Here is a 22,150-nt window from a genome sequence, read left to right on the forward strand (position 1 = left end):
GATTTCCCAGTCACTCTGCTGGCTAGAACCAAAGCAGCATACTGAAAACCTCATTATTTGAGAGAGCAGTGTTTAAATTTTTCATCCAGAATAACCCTTGTATAGAGAAGAGTTGTATCATTCAGCCTGAAAGAGAGGTTATGTATTTTATACTTTAAAAATCAAACTATTTTCTGCATTTGTCATAATCAAATCATGTTTACCATGCTTGCACATGTTTGGGAATCTTCCTGGGACCTGGGCTAATTTGATTTATACAATATTGTCTTTTCCTGTGGGTTGGAAGCAAAGTACTAACACTTGTCACATACGTGCCATCTGTGACACGAGAGCCCATCATCAGCTCCACGTTTCTGTAAGGGTGGATGAGACTGACTCACCTTGACATCACCCTCAAAGCCTCTGGCATTGACTCTGATTCTCTTTCCCACTGAGAAAAACCTCAGTACAAAGAAAGTAATTTCTCAAAGGCAAGGTGTTGGGTCTTCTGAAAACAGGAGTGCCTTTGTTATAGGAAGTGCCCTTTGCCAATGACTAAAATCAACTCCAAAAAAAATCCACATAGCATATAAGCCTCCAGTTGGAGAGAACAGATAGACAAAGAGCAAGAAAACGGTTAACGTGGAGGGAGGAAAAGAAGAAAGTCTTTTCTTCAGCAACTGGGAATAGACTAATATACCAAATTCTTACCTGAAACTATTTATAGTACTTACAGGCTAATTTATATACTAAGTGTCTCGTATTCCAGTAACAATATCTTCCTACCATGTCACTAAAACAACAGGTATAATCAATAAAGGGCTTTAAAATTTCCATCCCACTCATAAATGCTGTTGGCATAATAGATCATTATTTCCATCATGCATAATACATTAAAGAGCATGCCTGGATCCAGTGTTCATCACATTAGAAAAGCCCACTAGCAAGTTAAAAATAAAAAGGAACATTGGATATTTTGATAATACACTAAAATGAACAAATCATCTCCCCCAAGAAACAAAGTGAATCTGAGTCACAGGCACGATTTCTCTGTATAATTTATGATTCATGTGCATACTGAGAATCCAGCCTAGCAAGTGGGGTGACAGTGGTTAGGAAACAACACAACTGCTTCTCGTAGTAAAGCATAAGTGTGTTCAACTCCGCCAGAAAAAGTAACAGCTGCTCAAGATGCGATCTGGCTGGAAGCTACTGCGTGGGCCACAGAAGAATCTCAATTTGAGATTCATAAACCTAGAAAGGATTAAGAACTAGAAACCCATTAACAGTGAGGTACAGTTCCTGGGCCTTAGGGAGAAATTCTAAGACTCTTTTTGGATTAAGTATGCCAAACGCTCACACCAACGAAGCTACTTTTTTTCTTAAGCACCTTGAGCGCCTTTCCAAGACCTTTTCCTCATGAACCCTTTTTGTCCCTATATCCATAAGTCAAGAAGAAGTACACTGGGGGACTTCCCTGGTGGTCCAGTGGATAGGACTCCGTGCTCCCAATGCAGGGAGCCCAGGTTCGATCCCTGGTTGGGGAACTAAGATCCCACATACCACAATGAAGAGCCCACACGCCACAACGAAGACCCAGCGCAGCCCAAATAAATAATTTTTTAAAAGAAGAAAAAGAAAAAGTACACTGGAACTTTAGCTCAGACTCCCACTAACTCATCATTCCTAATAATTAACATGCAGTATACTCATTTCTAACTAAAAATCAAATTGAGTGTTTTCCCTGAAAGTTGTCTTTAAAAGCAACCCAGTGTTCTTGTTTTTCAAAATCAGGGCTCCAAAAATTAAGGGTTTATTCGATTGTCCATTAGCTTCATATAATACGGCAATTAGTTACTGTCTGATAAAGTACTTTATGATATATTGCAGGTATACTGAGTGTGCACTCAGTATACTTTGTGCACTTTAGTGTGACAAAGCTTCAGCACTCTACACTCCAGATTTTTCCCTGCCTCGCTGGTTTCCAGCCTCCCGTTGAGGTTCCGGGTAACTGCTTCAGGGAAACTTTCAGGACTCCTCCCAAGACTCCCACGGGTAAACGGGATAGGATGCTCTTCCAAAGCCAGAAACGCCACCGTTTTCACCCCTGGCGCGAACCTCACATCCTTTCCTCCCAGAAGCTGTCTTTCATCAGCGGGCGCTGCCAGGGGACCTGGTGGGGGTGGAGCAGGTGCACCAGGTTATGGTGACCCCGCCCCCAGCCAGGTGACACCCTCCACTGCCACCTCGCGTCTTCCCGCCTCGGCCCTGTCTCCCTCCAGGAGGAAGAAGAGATTCGAAAATTCCTCAAACGATAAGGGGTGGCCAGCCCACCCCGCTGAAGGGCTCGCCCACGCGCGGGGGCAGCTCTGAGCAGTCGCCAGGTGAGGATGCGGAAGTAGCTCTTCCTCCCCCGCCCAGACCTGTTGGCCCGGGCCCAAGTCCTGGGAATCACACACCCACAACCCACGCGCGCACCGCGCACCCCTCTGCAAACGAAGAGGTGGGCACGAAGCACTGTCAAACGTGTCCCGGCCACAGAGAAGAAAAACCGGCGGACGACGTGTCCGGACATCCAAAACTTATTTTTTTAAAGGGGGGGGGGGAGGAGGGGTAGCTTAAATGCCCCTCACCCCCTCAACCGCCCCTCAATGCCAAGTTGAAACCCGAGGGGGCCCGGGCGGCTGCAGCTCCGCTGTGGGCGCTTGGGGAAGCGGTGGCTGGTCTCTAACTTTAATCACAGCAACTGCTGCGGAAGCGGGGAGTCCTGCGGCCGCACCTGTTCCCGACTCTAAGGAAGGAGCCCTGCGCATCCATTCTGACCTTGAGGACATCCTGGAAATCCACACTCCACCCCCGAGTCAGCATTACTCCGACCCCCTCCCGCAATGACTGAAGCCCACCGAGTGCCCACCCAGAGGGGCCGCCTCAAAATGCCCACCCGCGGCAAAGTAAGAATGCGCTTCCCTGGGCTCTCTCCAGATCGCTCGAGCATCCTTTACCCACTGCTTACCCACCCAAAAGCCGCCGCGCCCCTCTCACCAGGTTGAGTCCCCTTCTCTCCCCACCCCCAGATTGAGGAATACCCCACCCCCAAGTTCAGGGTTCCCCCTCGTTGGCACTCGAGAGGGTCGCCCTCGGGAGCTCACGCTGCAGAGCACCGAGGTGGGGTCCACGAGCAGGCGACCACCGCGGGGGGCGGTCCCCGCGCCCTAGGCTCCGAGCTGGCGGGGACACCCCCTCAGTTCGGGGACCTCAGCCGGACGGAGCCGGGACGAGCAGAGCGACGGCAGAGCATCGGGGAGCGGGGGACAGCCCTGGCCGGGGCGGGAGCCGCGAGCGGTCAGCGCGGGGCGCTCCCGGAACAGCCAAACTTTCTCCGCCACCCGAAGTTCGGGGCGCGGAAGCGGCGATGAGGGGGAGCCTGAGAGGCGTCCCCCGCCGCTCCCAGCCCCGCGGAGCCGCAGGAGAAGGCGCCCCCGAGAGCCGCCCGCCCCGCAGCCCTCACCCGTACCCCGGGCCCGGCGCGGCCCGCACTCACCTGGCTGTACAGCTCGCTGACCGACATGACCCCCGCGGGCCGGGCCGAGCCCGGACCCCGTGGCCAGCGGGCGGCCCTCGCTCGTGTCCTGGGGGCGGCGGGTCCCGGCTCCTCGCGGCCCCGGCGGCTCTCAGTCCACGGCCGGCCCGTCTGGCGCCATCTTCCCGGGCTGCCCGAGAGTTTCTCGGTTCTTTTCTCTCTTCCCCGACCTGCCCTGACGGCTTCCTGGAGGCGCCGCGGCCGGCTCGCTCTCGGCCGACGCGACCTTTACTCCCGCGGCGGCGGCGGCCGGGCAGGAGTGGCGGGCGGGGGAGAGGCCGCGCGGCGCCACTCCCCGCTCAGGTATGGGAGGCGGCGCGGGAGGAAGAGGGCGGGCGCACGTCCTGCCTGCCGGGGCGCCGCCGCCGCCGCCTTTGAGCCCTGCGGGGGCCGGGCCGGCCGCGCCTCCCGCGCCCCGCGCCGCAGCTGGGTCCTCCCGGCCAGGGGCGGGGCCGCGCGAGGAGCAGGCGCCGTCCGCCCCCTGCTGGACACCGGGCGCTCTCGGGACAGGTGCGCGCCGGGTGCCGACACCTGCCGCGCGGCGCCCCCTCTCTGCGCAGACTGTGCTCTGGGAGGCTGGGCGGGGACCCATTGGAGACCAGAAAAAAAGAGGAGGAAGCACCAGAGAAGGGAGAAGAGGAATAAAAAGGAGAGATGCCTGCGGCCGAAAGGCTCCATACATTTTTCTCTGGGTTTTACGTGGGCATTAACATTTTCATTATTAAAATTCAGTTATGTGTAGACTGTTACTAAGGCGTTTTGGATATACTAAAGATTGTCTCCGCCAAACAGCTCCCTGCGCTGAAATCCTGATCAGAACGTGGGAGTCGTAACTCTTCTCCACTTTGCGGGTTTCACCCACAGCTTCCGGCTAGGCTCCTGGCCGCCCCCATCAGAGAACTGTTTGCTTTTCTGGGAAGCCTCACATTTTCTCTCCTCTCTCTCACGAACACTCTCAATCCCTCTGCCGCTCCCTATCTCATTTACTTTTGTCGCTTCTGCCAGTGACGCTTGGCAGCTTCACTCCCTCTTCCACTTCCAACAAAAAGTAGAAATTTCAGCCAAAAAGGGAAATAATTGGCAGGAGTCAGTAAAGGGAGAGCAGGCGCTGTAGGAGGAGACACGCTCTTTTGAGGTGGCATTTGTACCTGAATGAGGGATGGCCTCTGAGAGTGGTTCTCAATCAGAACATCCATCTCTACAGTTGTTCCGGAGCTCCACTCCCTGGAAGGTGATTCTTAGACTCATCCCATTTAAGACCTTCCCACTTGGAAGGTCGGATCCCCATTTAATCCACCTGCCGCCCTTCTCAGCCATGCCTCCTCAGTGAGAATCACCTGGGGAGCTTTAACAGTTCCAAGGAAGGGACCCCACCCTGAGGAACTCCTATTCACTGGTGAAGGGTGGGACCCCAGTATCTGATTTTTTTAAGTTCCTCCATAACTCTAAAAGATTGTGCTTCCAGTGTTGACAAATGCAGTGACCAAAGCTTGGGCAACTCTTCTTGGATCTCAAAGGGACCTCTTCATATCACTGGCAAGAGCAGAAAGGATTCCATCATGTGTCTCCCTCCGAAATCTGTCTGCGTAGTTTCCTTCCCTATATTCTGATAATTCTTGAAGTGTGGCCCCCAGGGCCATCAGCATCACCTGGGAACTTTTTAGAAAGACAAAATATGGGGCCTCACTGCAGACCTACTCAATCAGAAGGGCTGGGGGTGGGGCTCAGCACAGGGTGTCTTCACACCTCCTGGGGGGTTCTTCCCTCTCAGGCTAAGAAAGACTCCTCGCTAAGGCTCAACCCGCACCTCAGCTCCAGATCCCCTTGCCTTCACCACCGTGCTCCATCATGGTCCCATCTCTCCACCAGCAACTCTCTCTCTCAGCTGCCTCTTGACTTTTCCTCTGTTCTCCTTTCAGGCTAAATTGTTGAAGTGGTAGCTTTTACTGCCCAGTCCCACGAAATTCACTGGTTCTCAACACCTTCTGCACATTGGAATCACTTTTACAAAGACAAATGCCTGGCTCCCACTCCCAGAAATTCTGATTTAATTTGTTTTGGATGCTGCCTGGGCAAAGGGATTTTTAAGAGTTTTCAGGTGGTTCTAATGACAGTCAAGGTTAAGAGTCGCTGCTTTAATTCCTTCCTTAGCCGCCCCCTCTCAGCCCCATCCTATTGAAATTGCCTTCTCCCTCTGAAGCATGCGGTGGTAACTGACTCTCCCCACATTGTTGTCCTCCCCTGTCCTCTCATTTTTCTCCTCTTGTTTTCCCAGCCTCGCTAACCACACCTTCTGCTTTCTCTTCCTGGTTCCTGAGTAAAACTGTGGCCTATTTCCCAGATCTCACCTTTCTTCTCAGCCATGCCCCCTATCTCACCTCTTACTGCAATGTTAACTCTCAAATCCAATTCTAACCTTTAGACTCACCTTTCCACCTGCCAGAGAGGCAATGTTAGCGATCCCGCTAGGCCCTCGGGCCAACCTGCGACTCGTGTTACCATCCTTTCTTCCCACCCCCAACCCAGTTCCAACTTTCTGGCTTCCATTATACCTGGCACAAATTAAAAGCTGAATTCATACTGACTGAGCTGAATCACATCCTTGAGGAGTATATTACTCTTGGCCAGAGCTTTGTGGATTTCTAACCCCACAATCAGATATGGGCTTTCCCTCCTTTGAATAATAATAAAGACATTCGAAAACTTACTTTGTGCCAGGAAACTTACCAAGTGCTCTACTTCTGTGATCTTGTCTGAGCCTCAGAGCAACCCTTTAAAGGAGGTTTGGATGGTAACTCTGTTTCACAGATGAGCAAAGTGAGGCTGGGGGGTGGGGGGAGAGGTGTTCTAGGTCAGAGAGCCAGTATTCAACCCAACTCTATCCCACGCTAAAGGCTAAGCACTTGCCAGTGGTTCCCAAACGTTAGTGGGTATCAGGATGAAGGGGATGCCAGAGGATGCTATTCCAGTTGGTCTACATGTGGGTCATGAGTCCTCATGTTTAATAAGTACCCCAGGTGGTATAGAGCTCATACTTTAAGAAACACTGCTCTGTGCTCCATGGCGTCTCAAAGTAAAGAGAAGACATCCATTGGGAGTGCCTTGGTGTCCTTCCTCCTCCTCCTTCCTGATGGGGCTTTCCATCATATACAAATGAGGAAGAACTTTGAACTTCCAAAGCATTCATCTGCACTTAAGAAGCTCCCCTCACTGCACCCTGTGTTATGTGCGTGCTAATATCCCTGGCCCCTCCTCAACACTAGGCTCTCAGGGCCTTGAAGGCAGGAACCACACCTGACCCATATTTGTATCCTCTGCACGTCCTAACACAATGCCTTGCACAAAATAGAACTCAAGAAATAGTAGGTGAATTGTGTGTTGGCTGGACCTAGTGATTTGCTTATAGCAAATAAAACATAGCAAAGGTGATGACGGGACATCACTTCCATGATTAGGTTATATGACTGTGACTTTTGTCTTGCTGGAATTTTCTCTGGCTCTTCTCATATGCTTGCTCTGATGAAGCAAGCTGACATATTGTGAACTGCCCTATGGAGCAACCAATGTGACAAGAAACTAAGGGTGGCCTCAGACCCTCGAGAAACTGAATTCTCCTAATAGCTAAGTGAGTGAGCTTGGAAGCAGATTCTGCACTAGTCAAGTCTTCAGACTCGACTTGAAGAACCACAGCCCCAGCTGAGACTTTGAGGGCAGCCACGTGATACACCCAGAAGCGGAGGATCCATAAAAGCTGTGTCTAAATTAAACTGTGAGATGATAAATGTGTGTTGTTTGGAGCCACTAAGTTTGGGGGTAATTTGTTATGCAGCAATAGATGACTAATAAAATCACATACAAAAAGCGTCCTGTGATGATTGACTCACTAGCAAGAACTTCAGCCTAGCAATTGCTCTCCTGCCCTTCATGGTAGGTTGGTTTCCCAAATGCTCTTACCTGCTAAGGCAGCATCTTCAAACTGGGGTTTGTGGTCCACCGGTGTATGCCAAGACTTTTCAAGGAGTTGTTACTCCGTAGTTTGTTTTAGGAAAATCAATTTCCAGATCCTAAGTGTCCATATCTAGTGGTAACTCTAAACACGACTTTGCCAGAAAACAAGCCTGAGTTGGGGGACTCATCTCAGAGGGCCCTTCTCACTTCTTCTCCCACTTTGCAGAAGAAAACGCATTTCTCAATCCTCCTGAATAGTAGGGTGGCGCTTTCCTTGGGAAGCAAAAGCCTTCGGGGCACCAAACAAAGGACAATTGGAAAACTTCCTTGTTGAGAGTGAGTGACTCTGATGAAGGGACCACACATTCTGTTCAGGTTAGGTGGTTTCCAATTCTTTTATCAACAAAATTAAAGGAGGAACTAAGCCATTGTCACCTGACAGTTTATTAAAGATAAACTTTTGATGGATCACCATGTGATTTTTGGCAACTCAGAAGGAACTCAAAGAATTAAGGGACCCTGTTCTAACAAAACTTTCTTTACCGTCTACTTTTTTATGTAAGCAAATATATAACACTTATGTCTATAACAAAAATACAAATAGATTTTTGAAATTGTATAATAGCATTTGTGACCATTCATTTCAGAATAATTTTAATACTTGACCACTGCAAATTTTTAAAATATATTAATTTATATACATATTTTTGTTATAGATAAGTATTATATGGTGGTTCTTAAAGGAGTTTCTAGCACTAAAAAATGTAGGATAAGATTCTGTGGGGAAAATGGAACAGAATTCCAGGCTCAAGGGAAAAAAATGAATGATTTAAAGAATTTGTGTGGTTGTTAAATGGGCAGTGGAGGGTATCAAATTGTTATGGCAGAGTCCATTGGGTTCACTTGATATGTTTTATTTTAAGCTGACAATATTTACGATATGCCAGAAATTACATATTTTCCAACTATTTAAACTTATTAACAATGTTAGTTATTAACCTAAAAATGTGTGACGACATACATGGTTTTTCAAAATTCCTTTAGAGAATTTGAGAACAAGAAAGTCTGAAGCCCACGGAGCGAAGGGCATCTGCTTCCACGACCTCCCAAATTAGATCTTTATTAGAAATTCAGGATTTAAAATGGTGTTAAGAGCCTGACGCTGTGGGACACTTTCACCTTTGCAGTTCATTCAGGGGTCACCTCCGAGTCCCTCTTAGGGCAAAGCAGACTTATTTTTCACATGTTCTGAGTTAGCACTCAGCCTGAGTGCAGATTTAAGCCGTGACTTCTGTCACTGTTTGTCAGGGAGAGACAGTGACACAGACCCCAGCCTGGATTTCCCACCGGCCACTCCTCTGTGGGATGCAGGTGGGTGGTGATGAGGGCGGAAGCCGTGACACATGGGGATGGTTGAAGACCACTGGGGTGGTTTGATTTGGGTAAGAAAAGACTCTGGGCGCTGAGGACTGGTGAGAGATTCGGACATCAAAACTATTTTCAAACACTTGAATATCTGTCATGTGAAAGAGGGATTAGGCTGGGTCTGGTTACTGGAGGCCAGACCACAGGGAGGAAGTGTCTGGGTGATAGATATCGTACAACCATGAAGAACAACTTCTAATAAAGACTAAGAGAGGCATCTCATGGAAAAGTGAGCTTGCTGTCCCTGGGGGAATTCAAGCAGAGGCTGGATTATCACTGCCAAGGATGCTGTAGATTCTGCCACTGGGTGGGGGTGAGCTGCACCACCCCTGGGAGTCAGTGGCTGTGCCCCAGTGGCTGCCTTCCATACACCTGGCTCACGACATCAAACAAAGTTTAGAGCTGGGCTTCCCTGGTGGCGCAGTGGTTGAGAATCTGCCTGCTAATGCGGGGGACACGGGTTCGAGCCCTGGTCTGGGAAGATCCCACGTGCCGCGGAGCAGCTGGGCCCGTGAGCCACAACTACTGAGCCTGCGCGTCTGGAGCCTGTGCCCCGCAACGGGAGGGGCCGCGATAGTGAGAGGCCCGCGCACCGCGATGAAGAGCGGTCCCCGGACCGCGATGAAGAGTGGCCCCCACTTGCCTCAACTAGAGAAAGCCCTCGCATGAACCGAAGACCCAACACAGCCAAAAATAAAATAAAATAAATAAATAAAGTAGCTATAAAAAAGAAAAGTGCTTTTAAAAAAAAAAAAAAAGTTTAGAGCTGTTGTCACAAATGCTGTATTGATAACCTCAAGCGAAGAAAACCCCCCCTGTCAAAGCTTGCTCCGTGGGAAGGTTTGATAGCAATGCTTTACAACTCAGTGAGACCGAAAGTCCTGTGTTCCCTTTAGGGGGGTTTCATTTAAAGCTTGACTTTAATCCTAAATGGAATGAAAGGCTTTGCTTCCTACTGGGCATCCTGACTCTGCCGCAAAAGGGTTGGGTTCTTTTCTTGGGGGAAGTGGGAGAGAAAAGAGTGGAGTTTACACTTTCCCAGAACCTCCAAAACCTCTGGTCATGGAAGCTCTTCCAAGACCCAAGGGCTATTGAGTAAATAACTGTAATGACCCTCCCACTCCCTCCCCCACCCCACCCCCCACCTCCAGGATGGAGTGACCCATCTATTGGAGTTTGGATGGAGAGGAAGCAGGAGAAAAATGAGGTGGTGTGGCTCTGAGTAAACACAATGTAACCACCTGCATGCCCACAGGCTATAACCACCCCCCCCCCCCAACGTAACCCTGAGACTCTAGTCCTCCGATCACTGCCCATCTCACTGTCACTTGCTCTCAAGTAAGCAGCTGCAGGATCCCTTTCCGGAGGATTCCCAGGGACATGTATAGTTTAGCCCTAGCATCTTGCGCCCTCTTCTGGACACTTTTCCCAACGGCTAGTTTTATTTTTGCTTTTTCTCTCATTTTCAATATTCCATAATTTTTTGATCTTCCAAAGTCATAACTGGAAGATCCTTAAAGAGATCAATATCCAACCTTCTCATTTGACAAATGAAAAAACTGAGGCTCCCAGAGGAGACAGACCTGCCCAAAGTCACACTGCTGATTGGTGGCTGAGCTGCTCTTGGCCTGGACATTTCTGGGAAGAACTAGGAAGTGGATAGGGGTTCACGAGTCCTGCTTGAGTAGCAGAGAATTTCACTCACAATCTCCACCCACTTGCCTTGTTCACAAAGCATACCCTTCACCCCCTCTCACCTGTTAATAAAATTGAACCATTAAACCTAGATCTCACTGTGAGGCTCAAGTTTCTGTCTGATTCCAGATGAGACTTTCTCCTGTTCTGAGACGGAGAGGGAATCAGAACCAGAGGGTGGGCTGAGGATAGATCTCAGGGCTTGTATTAATTACACAACCTTGTAAATTAATAAAAACTGCTTGGAATATGCTGTCTGCTTCCAAATCCTACCCATCCTTTAAGACCATGATTGGCTACACGCTAGAATCACCTAGGAATCACTTCAAAAGGGCTGATCTCTGTGTCTCATCCCAGAATCTCTGGCTGAGGTCTTTACACTCCCAGGTAATTCTAAAGCGGAGCTACTAAACCGCTGCTTTTGGTCTTACCCCCTGTCCCACCTTCTCCATGAAGCCTTCCTCCACTGCATGGATACACTGTATATGTTTCTATTCTATTTGGTACCTGGGATTGACAATATCTTTAATATACTTTGAAATGCTTCAGTACATGTACTTATTTTGCATTTTAATTCTAGGGGTAGCCAGATAATATGCTATCAAGAATTTACATTGCAGGGTTTGGTCAGCTGGCATATCAGAAAAAGCCACATCCCATACACAGCCTACAGCTTCTTCTGCTATTCATATCTGAATCAATAACCAAGTCTTGGCTAAATAGCACACCAATGTCCAAATGAGTTGTTATAGGTTATCTCCCAGGAGCTGATCAAGGACCAGTCCTTTCTTTGGAATGTGTAGGGTTTGAGCACCCCAAGCCTGCTGACTTAACCCTTTACTATAACAGTCCCCTAAACAGAATATACTCTTTTACTTAATCTGGCTTTAATGAAGCAAACTTATCATTAATAGTTTCAAAATCTACCTCTGGAAAAAAATGAACCATTAAAGAAATACATTAAAACATGTATATAGGGACACACATTTTTCCTGTTGCCTCAGGCTCTAATCTGGCCCAGCCCAACACTGTCAGACCTTTATTTAAAATTTTGAAATTTCATTCCTCATGGATTTTTAGCATGAATTTTGATTTTTACAAATATTATTTGTCATGATTACTGAGTATTTGGTGCCCCTTAAGTTTTGTACCCAAGGCTAGTGCCTCACTCACCACACCCTAATCCTGGTCCCCTAACCATCAAGGCTGTTGCTTCTCATTTTTCTTTCTTTCTTTTTTTTTTTTTTGCATCCATATTCCATTGATTTTAATACTTTTTCATCACATTATAGAATTATAAGACTGGGATATAATGGGCAAACTTTTATAGTACCATAGAAAGTCTACTGTTTCTTCTTTTTCTTTTTTTATATTCATTTTTTAAAAATTTTTATTTTATATTGGAGTATAGTTGATTAACAATGTTGTGTTAGTTTCAGGTGTACAGCAAAGTGATTCAGTTATACATATACATGTATCTATTCTTTTTCAAATTCTTTTCCCATTTAGGTCATTACAGAATATTGAGCAGAGTTCCCTGTGCTATACAGTAGGTCCTTGTTGGTTATCTATTTTAAATATTGTTGCTTCTCATTTTTCGAACCTCAAATAACACCGAATCTGAAAGGCTTCCCTCATCACCCGGCCTATGATAGCACCCTCCCATTTCGTTTAATCACTTCACACTCTGAAATTGCCTTATTCATATTCTTATTATTTTCTGTCTATCCCTTCCTCCCAACCAATATAAGATTCATAAAAGCAGAAACCGTGTCCATCTTATTCACTGCTGAACTCCCAGACTTCAGAAGAGTGTCCCTCGCATAGTAGATGCTCAATAAGTGTTAGTTGCTTTGAGCCTCTGCCTGGGGACTGAAGTATTTTTGTCAGGGTGGACACAAAAAGCGGGCACCCAGGTGAGGTTCTCTCTATTATGACTGCCAAGCTGCCCTCTGTGGCTTGGGGAGGGGGGGGCGTCCAGTGGCTGAAAGGACCCACAGAGACAAATCCAGATGGAACATTAGACTCGAAGGAAACCTCTAACTATTTCCAATTTTACCAGTTTAACAAGAGCTGTTTACAGAGCACAGACAAGTTGCACTCCTGTCAGAGTGCCGAAAACACCTTGCATATTCAAACTTCACGTCATTCAAATTAGCTACATGTATACTCTCCAGCTTTGCAGAAAACACCCCTTTTCCACCACCTCTGAGCTTATTAAGAGATACTTTGGCCTGTGGTCTGTCCTGGGAAAATGATTCATCCTTTTCTGGTGGTGATTAGTGTTTCTAGGCACCTACTATTAAAATACAAACCTCTAAAGGAAAAGGCAGGAACAAGTCATCAGATGTGAATGTTTGCATTTTAATGCCTGTGATTCTGAGTCTTGTGTTGCTTTCTGGCTCTTGCCCAGTCGTCACCGCCGTTCTTTCCGGACCCAGAGTCCTCATGGGGTGTGACCCCATCCTTCTCCTTCTGGCCTCCTGCTTGCCTCTGCACGCTTCCTAACGCCCAAATCTCTCCTTCTGTCCCCTAGATCTGCCCGTGCACAACCCTCTGACAACTTCCTGCCTCACTCAAGGTACCAGCCAGGGTCCTCCTCACAGTGGCCTTGGCTCTGCTCCCTCCCGCTCCGCTCCAGCTGCCCGCCCTGGCAAACCTCACGGCCAGTCCCTCTTGGGTGCCTTTTCCGTCTCCTCCGTGGTTTTCACCCCCTCACCTCCTCAGGGCTTCTCCCATGAGGTCTTCCTGTCTGCTTCATTTAAACCTGCACATCCCCTTGTCATTCCATATCCCGCCCCCCCTTTATTTTTCTCTATACCGTTATCACAGTATAGCATATTATATTTTTTCCATATTTATTTGTTTATTGTTTCCCCCCCTTGTGTGAATGTTAAGCTGTTTTATTCTCTTCTAGGGGCAGCCTCACTTAATTCTGGTTCTTTCCAACATGAAGAGGTAGTCTGGGTGATGTATTAGTTCCCTAGGGATGGCTGCCATGACAAAGAACCACAAACTGGGTGACTTAAAACCATGGAAATGTATTGCCTCACAGTTCTGGGGGCTAGAAGCCCCAAATCTAGGTGTCAGCAGGGCCATGACCCCTCTGAGCCTGTAAGGGAGGACCCTTCCTTGTCTCTTCCACCTTCTGGTGGTTTCCCAGCAAAACCTGGCATCCTGGGCTTGCAGCTGTATCGCTCCACTCTCTGCCTTCATTGTCACATGGCCTTCTCCCTAGTGTGTCTGTGTCCCTCTGTGTCCTTTCCTCTTTTTATAAGGACACCAGTCACATTGGATTAAAGGTCGACATACTCCAGTGTGACCCATCTTATCTAATCACACTTGCAGTGAACCGATTTCCAAATAAAGTCACATTTTGGTACTGGGGGGATTAGGACTTCAACGTAACATTTTTTGAAGGGAACAGAATTCATCCCATAAAAGGTGATATCTCAGGATGTCCTTGTCCAGTGGCTGTTCTGTCCCATCAAGACAAAGACATGGGGCTGGAGACAAAGGCTTCCTTCTTGTCTTCACCATTTATTCTACAAGGATTTACAGGGCCAGGCATTTGTTATCACTGAGACAAAAAAGTGACAGGCAAGCCCCTGCCCCTAGGAGTGCCCGGGCTCATGATAGCACCGACTGAGCAGTGATCACACTGCCGGTGTTTTGGTCCTGTGCAAGCCCACACGTGAGAGGGGGCTCCTCCTCAGACAAAACTCTAATCTGAAAAGATGCATGCATGCCTATGTTCATAGCAGCACTATTTACAATAGCCAAGACATGGAAACAACCTAAACATCTATTGACAGATGAATGGATAAAGAAGATGTGGTACATATATACACAATGAATATTACTCAGCCATAAAAAAGAATGAAATAATGCCATTTGCAGCAGCATGGATGGACCTAGAGATATGATATCACTTATATGTGGAATCTAAAATATGACACAAATGAACATAACTATAAAAGAGAAAAAGACAGACCTAGAGAACAGACTTGTGGTTGCCAAGGGGGAGAAGGTGGGGGAGGGAAGGATTGGGAAGCTGGAATTAGCAGATGCAAACTAGTATATATAGGATGGATAAACAACAAGGTCCTACTGTATAGCACAGGGAACTATATTCAATATCCTGTGATAAACCATAATGGAAAAGACTATGAAAAAGAATATATATATGTATAACTGAATCACTGTGCTATACAGCAGAAATTAAACACAACATTGTAAATCAACTACACTTCAGTAAAAAAGTTTTTAAATATTTTTAAAGTTGAAGAAACATGACAGGGTCAGGTTCATCCTCCCCTGTTATAACGTCCCCCCATCAATCAGCCCCTCCTCTTCTAAAGTTAATCAGTAGTTTGGATGGGAAAATTGCTGGCTGCTTGGTAATAACGATCAAACATAGTAATGCTCGTCTCCTTTGACCTAGAAATTCCACTTTAGGGATACACTTTCCTGATATGCTCATAGGTTCGTTCATGGCAGCATGATGTGAAATAACAAAAGACTGGAAACCACCTGAATGTCCAGCTGCAGGAGTCTCCTGCTGGCGTGAAGCTCTAAGGTTTGTCCATGGAGATATCGGTCCAAGCCTGGGTGGTAGCCATCTCAGAGGTTACTTCGCCAGAACGTTTTCTGGTGAGGGGAGAGCATTGCACCCATAAGAACAGTTGAGTTTGGGGTCAGAAAAGAGAGACAGGAGAGCTGGTTGTGGATGAGGGGAGAGTAGGTAGCTATGTGTCCTTGTGGGAGAAAAAGTCATGAGACACATGTCCAGGGGTGGCGGTTATGGAAGGGGACCCTGCCCACTGGGTGCTGGGCTGGGAGGAGAGATGATGTCATGGGGGGAGGGGGTCTGAAAGTGGACACAGGAACTGCCAGAGAGAAAACTTGATTTTTGAATTTTTTACTGCTGTAAGCCAAGGTGGCTTGGGTGACACCTCTTACAAGAAATGTAATTTCTCTGCTAATAAATGGAAAAGACCCTCTTCTTCCTGACAGTGCAGACCCCCATATTTAGCACCCATTCTGGAGAAAGCACATTCAGTCTGAGTGGTTCCCTCCCTAACCTGTTTACTGAACAGAAAGTTCTCTGGTTCTTGGCCCTAGACTTAGGATTTGATTTGCAGCATTTACAAAGAAGTGATTTCTTATTTTGTCTAATTGCTCTAAATCCTTATCTGGCTCTATTTTCCCCATCCCAGTTTCCCACAAATCACTCTGAGCTGCGTCCAGCTTCTCTCCCCCTGTCAGGTGCCAGACCCTGGCTTCCCAGGGCTGGAGCAAGACTCTGCAGTTAGCCCTTTGAAAAAAAGAGCTAGAGGGGCCACAGCCAGGTCCTGGGAGCCCGGGGCCTGCAGAGGAAAAGCAATGTGTCTGGGTTTGCAATGCCGGGATGCAGGGAGAGGTGTGTGCCTATGTGCGCAGCAGAGCTTAGGAATTTCACGATTAGCAGCATGCTAAATTCACACACACACACACACACACACACACACACACACACCCTGCGGCAGCCAACCATGCGCAGAGTATTCTGTAGGGAAACAGTGGTACTTCTCCTCCTGTCTCACTCAGACTGTAACTATAAACACAGAGAGTTGAAGGACTGAATCCATCACTCCAGGACTTCTTCCACGTGAATCGGGACCATTAAGCATTTATTCAAAGCCCGCCACGGGCATGGTGTTCATCCTGAGTACCTACCTACATTTTCACATGGGGATTCCCAACAAAATGGGGATTTTATTGTTTGCTTTTATTTTTTGATTGAACTCCTTAGTTCAGCAGTTTGAACTAAGTAGTTCAAAATTCTGCAACCTAAAAAAAAGTTCTAGAAAACACTGCTGCTCCAAAGTGGAACGTTAGAAAGAGCCCTACATTTGGAGACAGACAGCTCCAGTTCTAATCCTGACCTTCCCGGCTGCCTGACCTTAGGGTCTAAGAGACTAAGTCACTCTCACCCTGAATGTCCTCATTTGTAAACTTTGTTTAATTATGTCTGCCCACGAGAAAATGGATAAATGAACTGTGGTACATTCAGACAATGTAATAGTGCCCAGCAAGGACAAAGAATGAACTCTCGGCATGTGTGCAGAACATGGAGGAATCACATCCACATTATGTCGAGTGGAAGATAGCAGGTTCCATTTATATGAAGTTCAAGAGCAGGCAAAACTAATGGGTGACGATAGAAATCAGAATAGTGGTTACTTCTGAGGGGGCCTTGACTGGGAAGGGGCATGAGAACCTTCAGGATTCTGGAAATGTTCCATATCTTGATCTGCTGGTTATACAGGAGCAAACGTGTAAATATTCACCACACCATGTGCTTCACAAATTTTACTGTATGAATGTTATATCTCAGTTACAAAAAAAAGAAAAACAATCCCTGTCAAATGCCTGTGGCTATGGTGAGGACGAGTAAAACTGGACATACTTGTAAAACAGCAAACACGTACGCACGGTTACTGTTAAGTAATAATAATGTGTTAGAAAGATGCTAGATTCTCGAGAAAGCCAGGCTGTTCTTGCAGACCAGAACTACCTTGACTTGGAATAGAAACAGAGCGTTTCTGGGAAGTTACATCATTTCACTGGAAGGATAGGATACGTGTTGGGTCTGCACTATTTCTGATGTTGAGTTATAGCACTTGCCATCTGTTGAGCACTAACCCTCTCCTGTAGCATCTCACTTAACTCCCCAGCAGTCAAGGCGAGGGCTGCCTCTGCTGCCCTCAGCTCTGACCTTACAAACGGTTTTGGAAGTCAGTCAAACACCCAGGCCCCAACTCTCAAAGCTGCCAAGGCTTGTCAGGCACCCACTGCCTGTCACGTACTGATGCACTTTCTTCTTGCTGAGGTCAACATTCCAAACGATTCCGTCACACGGTGTTATCCGTACCGCCAAGACTGCGCCCCTAGTGGGAAAGGAGGCGAGGTGTCCGCTCATGAAGCGTGCCTAAGCCGGTTGTGCAGTTACTGAAATTCTAAGGCAATGCATTTCTATTGGAATCTGGTGACGTTTAGCAGATTTTCCTTTTTCTCAATTGGAAAATGGGACTTTTGGGTCTGCCTCAGAGCTCTCTGACCTCCTGCCCCCAAGACAGATTCCCAGTGGAGTCGAGTCCACTTCTCACTATGACCTGCCCCCGACACTCCTCTCCAAAGATCCCCTTCCTTCTCCAGGTCACCTATAGTCCACACGACCTATAAGTCCAGCTCAAGTGCCAACTTCTCCTGGAAGCCTCCTTGATTGTCCCAGCCATAGTTCACCTTTTGCTTTGCCAAAAACCCAGAGCAGCAGTGGCGTGGCTCTGAAGCATGACTTAGCTGGTACCGCCCTCCTCCAACTTGCCAAAAGCTCCTCCAAGATCCTCCAATTAAACATAAGTGGGGGGCTTCTCTGGTGGCGCACTGGTTAAGAATCCACCTGCCAATGCAAGGGACAAGGGTTCGAGCCCTGGTCCGGGAAGATCCCACATGCCGCGGAGCAACTGGGCCCGTGCGCCACAACTACTGAGCCTGCGCTCTAGAGCCTGCGAGCCACAATCACTGAGCCCGTGTGCCACAACTACTGAGCCTGCGTGCCTAGAGCCCATGCTCCGCAACAAGAGAAGCCACCGCAATGAGAAGCCCTCACACTGCAATGAAAGAGTAGCCCCCGCTCACCGCAACTAGAGAAAGCCCGCGCACAGCAACGAAGACCCAACGCAGCCATACATAAATTTATTTAAAAAGAAAACATAAATGCAAGGTAAGTCCAAAAGGGAGGGGATATCTGTATGTGTACGGCTGATTCATTTTGTTGTGCAGTGGAGGCTAACACAACATTGTAAAGCAACCATACTCCCATAAAAATTAATTTTAAAAAACCCCATAAAATCTAAGCAGAGGCAGTGCACTGCTATTCAAATGCAGTTTCAAGACACACTTTCTAAGCCCGTCTTCCAGCCAGGGGCCTCCCATCAGCCCAAGCTGCACAGGCATTCTGGAGCCTTTAAGAAGGCTTAGCAGTAAATCTGTTCCACGTACTTGATTATATTTAACGCAGCACTGGATTATATGTTGCCTTGTAATGTTCACAATTATTTCTTGTGTCTGGGTCTTGACCGTCAACAAGACTATAAATTCCTCAAGGGAAGAAACAGTGTCAGTCTTATATTGTAGGCTTTGTAGAGTCTAGATACTAAACACTTTGAGATGCTCTGCTAAAAACATGCTTGACTTTGTAAATTCAGCAGATTAATTTTTTTTTCATATTATTTGTAATAGCAACGCTGATAGTCATAATGAATAGTTGTGAGTGTTCTTATAATTTCATTTTTATTGATTTCTCCAGTTGTTAAACACAATTTATAAAAAGCCAATTGGAATTTAAACTACACGGCTGCTATTTTCCTAGGTAATATCGTGCATCTTTAAAAACTGTACTCAGCACGTTTTGTAGGCTGATGGAATAAACTGCTCAGAAACAATGCCGGCATCTGTAGCATGCATATCAACCAACGTTTTAATTCCAATCACGCAACTCCCCAGCTTAGGTTAGTTATTTCTCATTCTGTTCAAATAGCCATTGCAGTTTACTTATACACTGGATAAACAGTGCCTCCCATGGGCTTCCTCAAGTTGACACTTGTGGGTTTGGTATTAACCCCTTTATATAGCACAGGCCCACAATCCTTTATTCCAAACTCTGGGGCCAAATATGTTTTGGAATTCTGAAGGTTTTAGATTTTAGAAATGTAGTAGATGCCTAAGCCGTAAATCTTATAATGCACTTAGCCAGAGCTGGGGTGGTGCTCAGTAGTCAAAATCATTCATAGTTCTGTAGTAAAACCTAGTGGGATAATCTTAAGTAGTTTCATACTTGTTCAGCTCAGATTTTGCTGCTAAATGAGGCTTAGCATCAGACTTTCTGGTCTCAGAGCTTTGTGGATATTTCAGTTGCAGAGGAGACTGGCGGGGTGGTCTCTCTCCTACAGTGTGCAAGGAGAAGGGTTGGCCGCTGGGTTTGTCAGAGATTCCAGACCCAGGGCACCACCAGCACCATGCATGTCTCATTCATTTGGGGATTACAGTTCAATTCAGCAAACATTTGTTAAGGGGTTTCCATGTGCCACTGTTCTAAGTGCTGTGAGAGATTTTCAGGGGAAAAAGATAGGGCTCTGTATTAGTCTTCTCAGGCTGCCATAACAAAATACCACAGGCTGGGTGGCTTAAACAACAGACATTTATTTCCTCACAGTTCTGGAGGCTGGAAGTCTAAGATCAAGGTGCCAACATGTTGGTTTCTGATGAGGACTCCCTTCCTGGCTTGAAGATGGTCACTTTCTTGCTATGTCCTCACGTGGCTGCTTCTTTGTGCACAACGAGAGGGCAATCCCTGTGTCTCTTCCTCTTCTTATAAGTGCACCAGCCCTATTCGATTAGGGCTCCACCCTTATGACCTCATTAAACCTAATTACCTCCCGAAAGGCCCTATCTCCAAATACAGTCACACTGGGGGTTAAGGCTTCTACATATGAATTTTGGGGGAGACACAGTTCAGTTCATACCTGGCTCTTTCCCTCAAACAGCTCATAGTCTAGTAGTGGACACAGGCCTATCACAGCTAAACTGCGCCCTGTGATAGAAAAGAGAAATAGAGAGCTGGGGGTGAGCAAGGAGTCAGGGCGCCGCCAGGGAGTCTGGTGGGACTACACAACAGATGTTGTTTGAGTTGAGCTCACGGTGAAGGAAGGGCTGGAATTCCAAGGGGCACGCGGACCCTCTGAGTCCAGGCAGAGCAGTGGGGAAAAGTGCCTACGTGTGAGGAGGAGGGAGGGTGTCAGTTTGGGGGAACAGTAACTCTCAGTTCTGCATAGCTGGGTTCCTGGTGCTCAGAGAATGTTATATAAAACAGCCAACCGTGGCCTCTGCGTATTAGCCCCTAGATTATGTACTTCTTCACTGCAGGCGGAGACCTGTTAGTTCAAAAGCCTGCCAGTGCTAAACTTAAATTTTTACACATCCAATTATTTAAAAAATAGCCCAGACACACAAATGCTTAGCCATTTAGAGACTGCCTGCTTTGCAAACCCCATGAAACCTCACCAACAGCTATTACCTGTCGATGAGATAGGACCTTGTAGTCATAAGGCCCCAAATGCTAGGGTGCCCTGGGAGTTCTTGCACCCAGAGAATCCCCACCATGCTGTTGAGTTGCATCACCTAGACATGTAAGCCCCTGCCCGGTCCCTGTCCCCACTGGGAGGTCCCTTGCCCTCCTGCCCTTCCGGACGCTGGCCCTTCATCTCCGCAAGACTCTGGATGGTCTCGTGCTGTGAGGAGTGACCTCTCCAGCAGCCCTGTCCAAGCACCACCCAACAGAAGCTGTGTGTGCTATGGCCGCCTTGTGGTCCTTGATCAGCCCCAAACCCACTGAAGTCCTGCAGGGAGGCAGAGGGAAATCTGCCACCAAAGGAGCGCCCTTTACTCAGTGTCCAGAAGACACAAAGGGGCAAGATGCCTTTCCCTCAACCCCACTCTCTCCACATCACCCTGGCTAACCTGCTCCCAGCTCTGAGGAGTCTCTCCCCTGAAAGCATCTAGTGGCACAGCAAAAGCAGACAAGAGGGGACTTCCCTGGTGGTGCAATGGTTAAGAATACGCCTGCCAATGCAGGGGACACGGGTGCGAGCCCTGGTCCGGGAAGATCCCACATGCCGCGGAGCAGCTAAGCCCATGCGCCACGACTGCTGAGCCTGAGCTCTGGAGCCCACGAGCCACAACTACTGAGCCCGCGTGCCACAACTAATGAAGCCCGTGTGCCTAGAGCCCGTGTTCTGCAACAAAAGAAGTCACCGCAGTGAGAAGCCCACGCACCGTAAGGAAGAGTAGCCCCCGCTCACTGCAACTAGAGAAAGCCTGCGTGCAGCAATGAAGACCCAACGCAGCCAAAAATAAATAAATAAATAAATAAATAAATAAATAAATAAATAAATAAATAAATTTAATAAAAAAAAAAAAAAGCAGATGAGAGCCATGGTCACCAGCCTTGGGTGCGTGGTCAGGATGGGAGTCTGTGAATTCTAGCTCCCCCAGAGGGGAGAGAGAGCACAAACACCTTACACGCCTTTGCCAGCTCCATGTCAATGTCTGTGCTTCTGGAAGCTAAAGCCATCTCCTGTCCGGAGCTGGGAGCTGTAGAAATGTCCGAGTCTTGCTACCTCCGATGGCTCATCTCCTGGCCCAGCACCCGCCGCTTCAGGTCTGGCTTGGCCTCTTCACGGTCACGGTTCTCTGCCTCCTGTCTGTCAGCTCCACTGGCTGCTGACCATTTCAGGGCTGTCCCTCTGGTCTTATGCCATTTTAGCCCTGCTTGGCCCTCTTAGGTCTGGGTGCTGAAGAATCAGAAGGAAGGCTCTAGGGTCACCCTTTCACTCTGGCCACTTAGCCTTCCTCTTTTCCCCCAGAACAAATGAGGAAATATTTTCTGAGGGGTTGCTCTGGGCAGACCTTTTGCTGAAA

The 22,150-nt window shown here is 47.6% G+C and overlaps 1 protein-coding gene across 1 annotated transcript in view; it reads right to left on the reverse strand.

The window, feature by feature from the left end:
* The window catches only part of MYO5B (myosin VB), a 367,733-nt gene extending 363,891 nt beyond the window's left edge, over nucleotides 1–3,842 (reverse strand). The window contains exon 1 of the mRNA XM_036823441.1: nucleotides 3,521–3,842. Within this exon, the coding sequence (XP_036679336.1) occupies nucleotides 3,521–3,547 (27 nt within the window). The 5' untranslated portion in view covers nucleotides 3,548–3,842. The remainder of the gene's footprint in view (nucleotides 1–3,520) is intronic.
* Between the last annotated feature and the right edge of the window lie 18,308 nt (nucleotides 3,843–22,150).

The sequence above is a fragment of the Balaenoptera musculus genome, chromosome 14 (assembly GCF_009873245.2).
Source record: "Balaenoptera musculus isolate JJ_BM4_2016_0621 chromosome 14, mBalMus1.pri.v3, whole genome shotgun sequence".
Classification (NCBI taxonomy): Eukaryota; Metazoa; Chordata; class Mammalia; order Artiodactyla; family Balaenopteridae; genus Balaenoptera; species Balaenoptera musculus.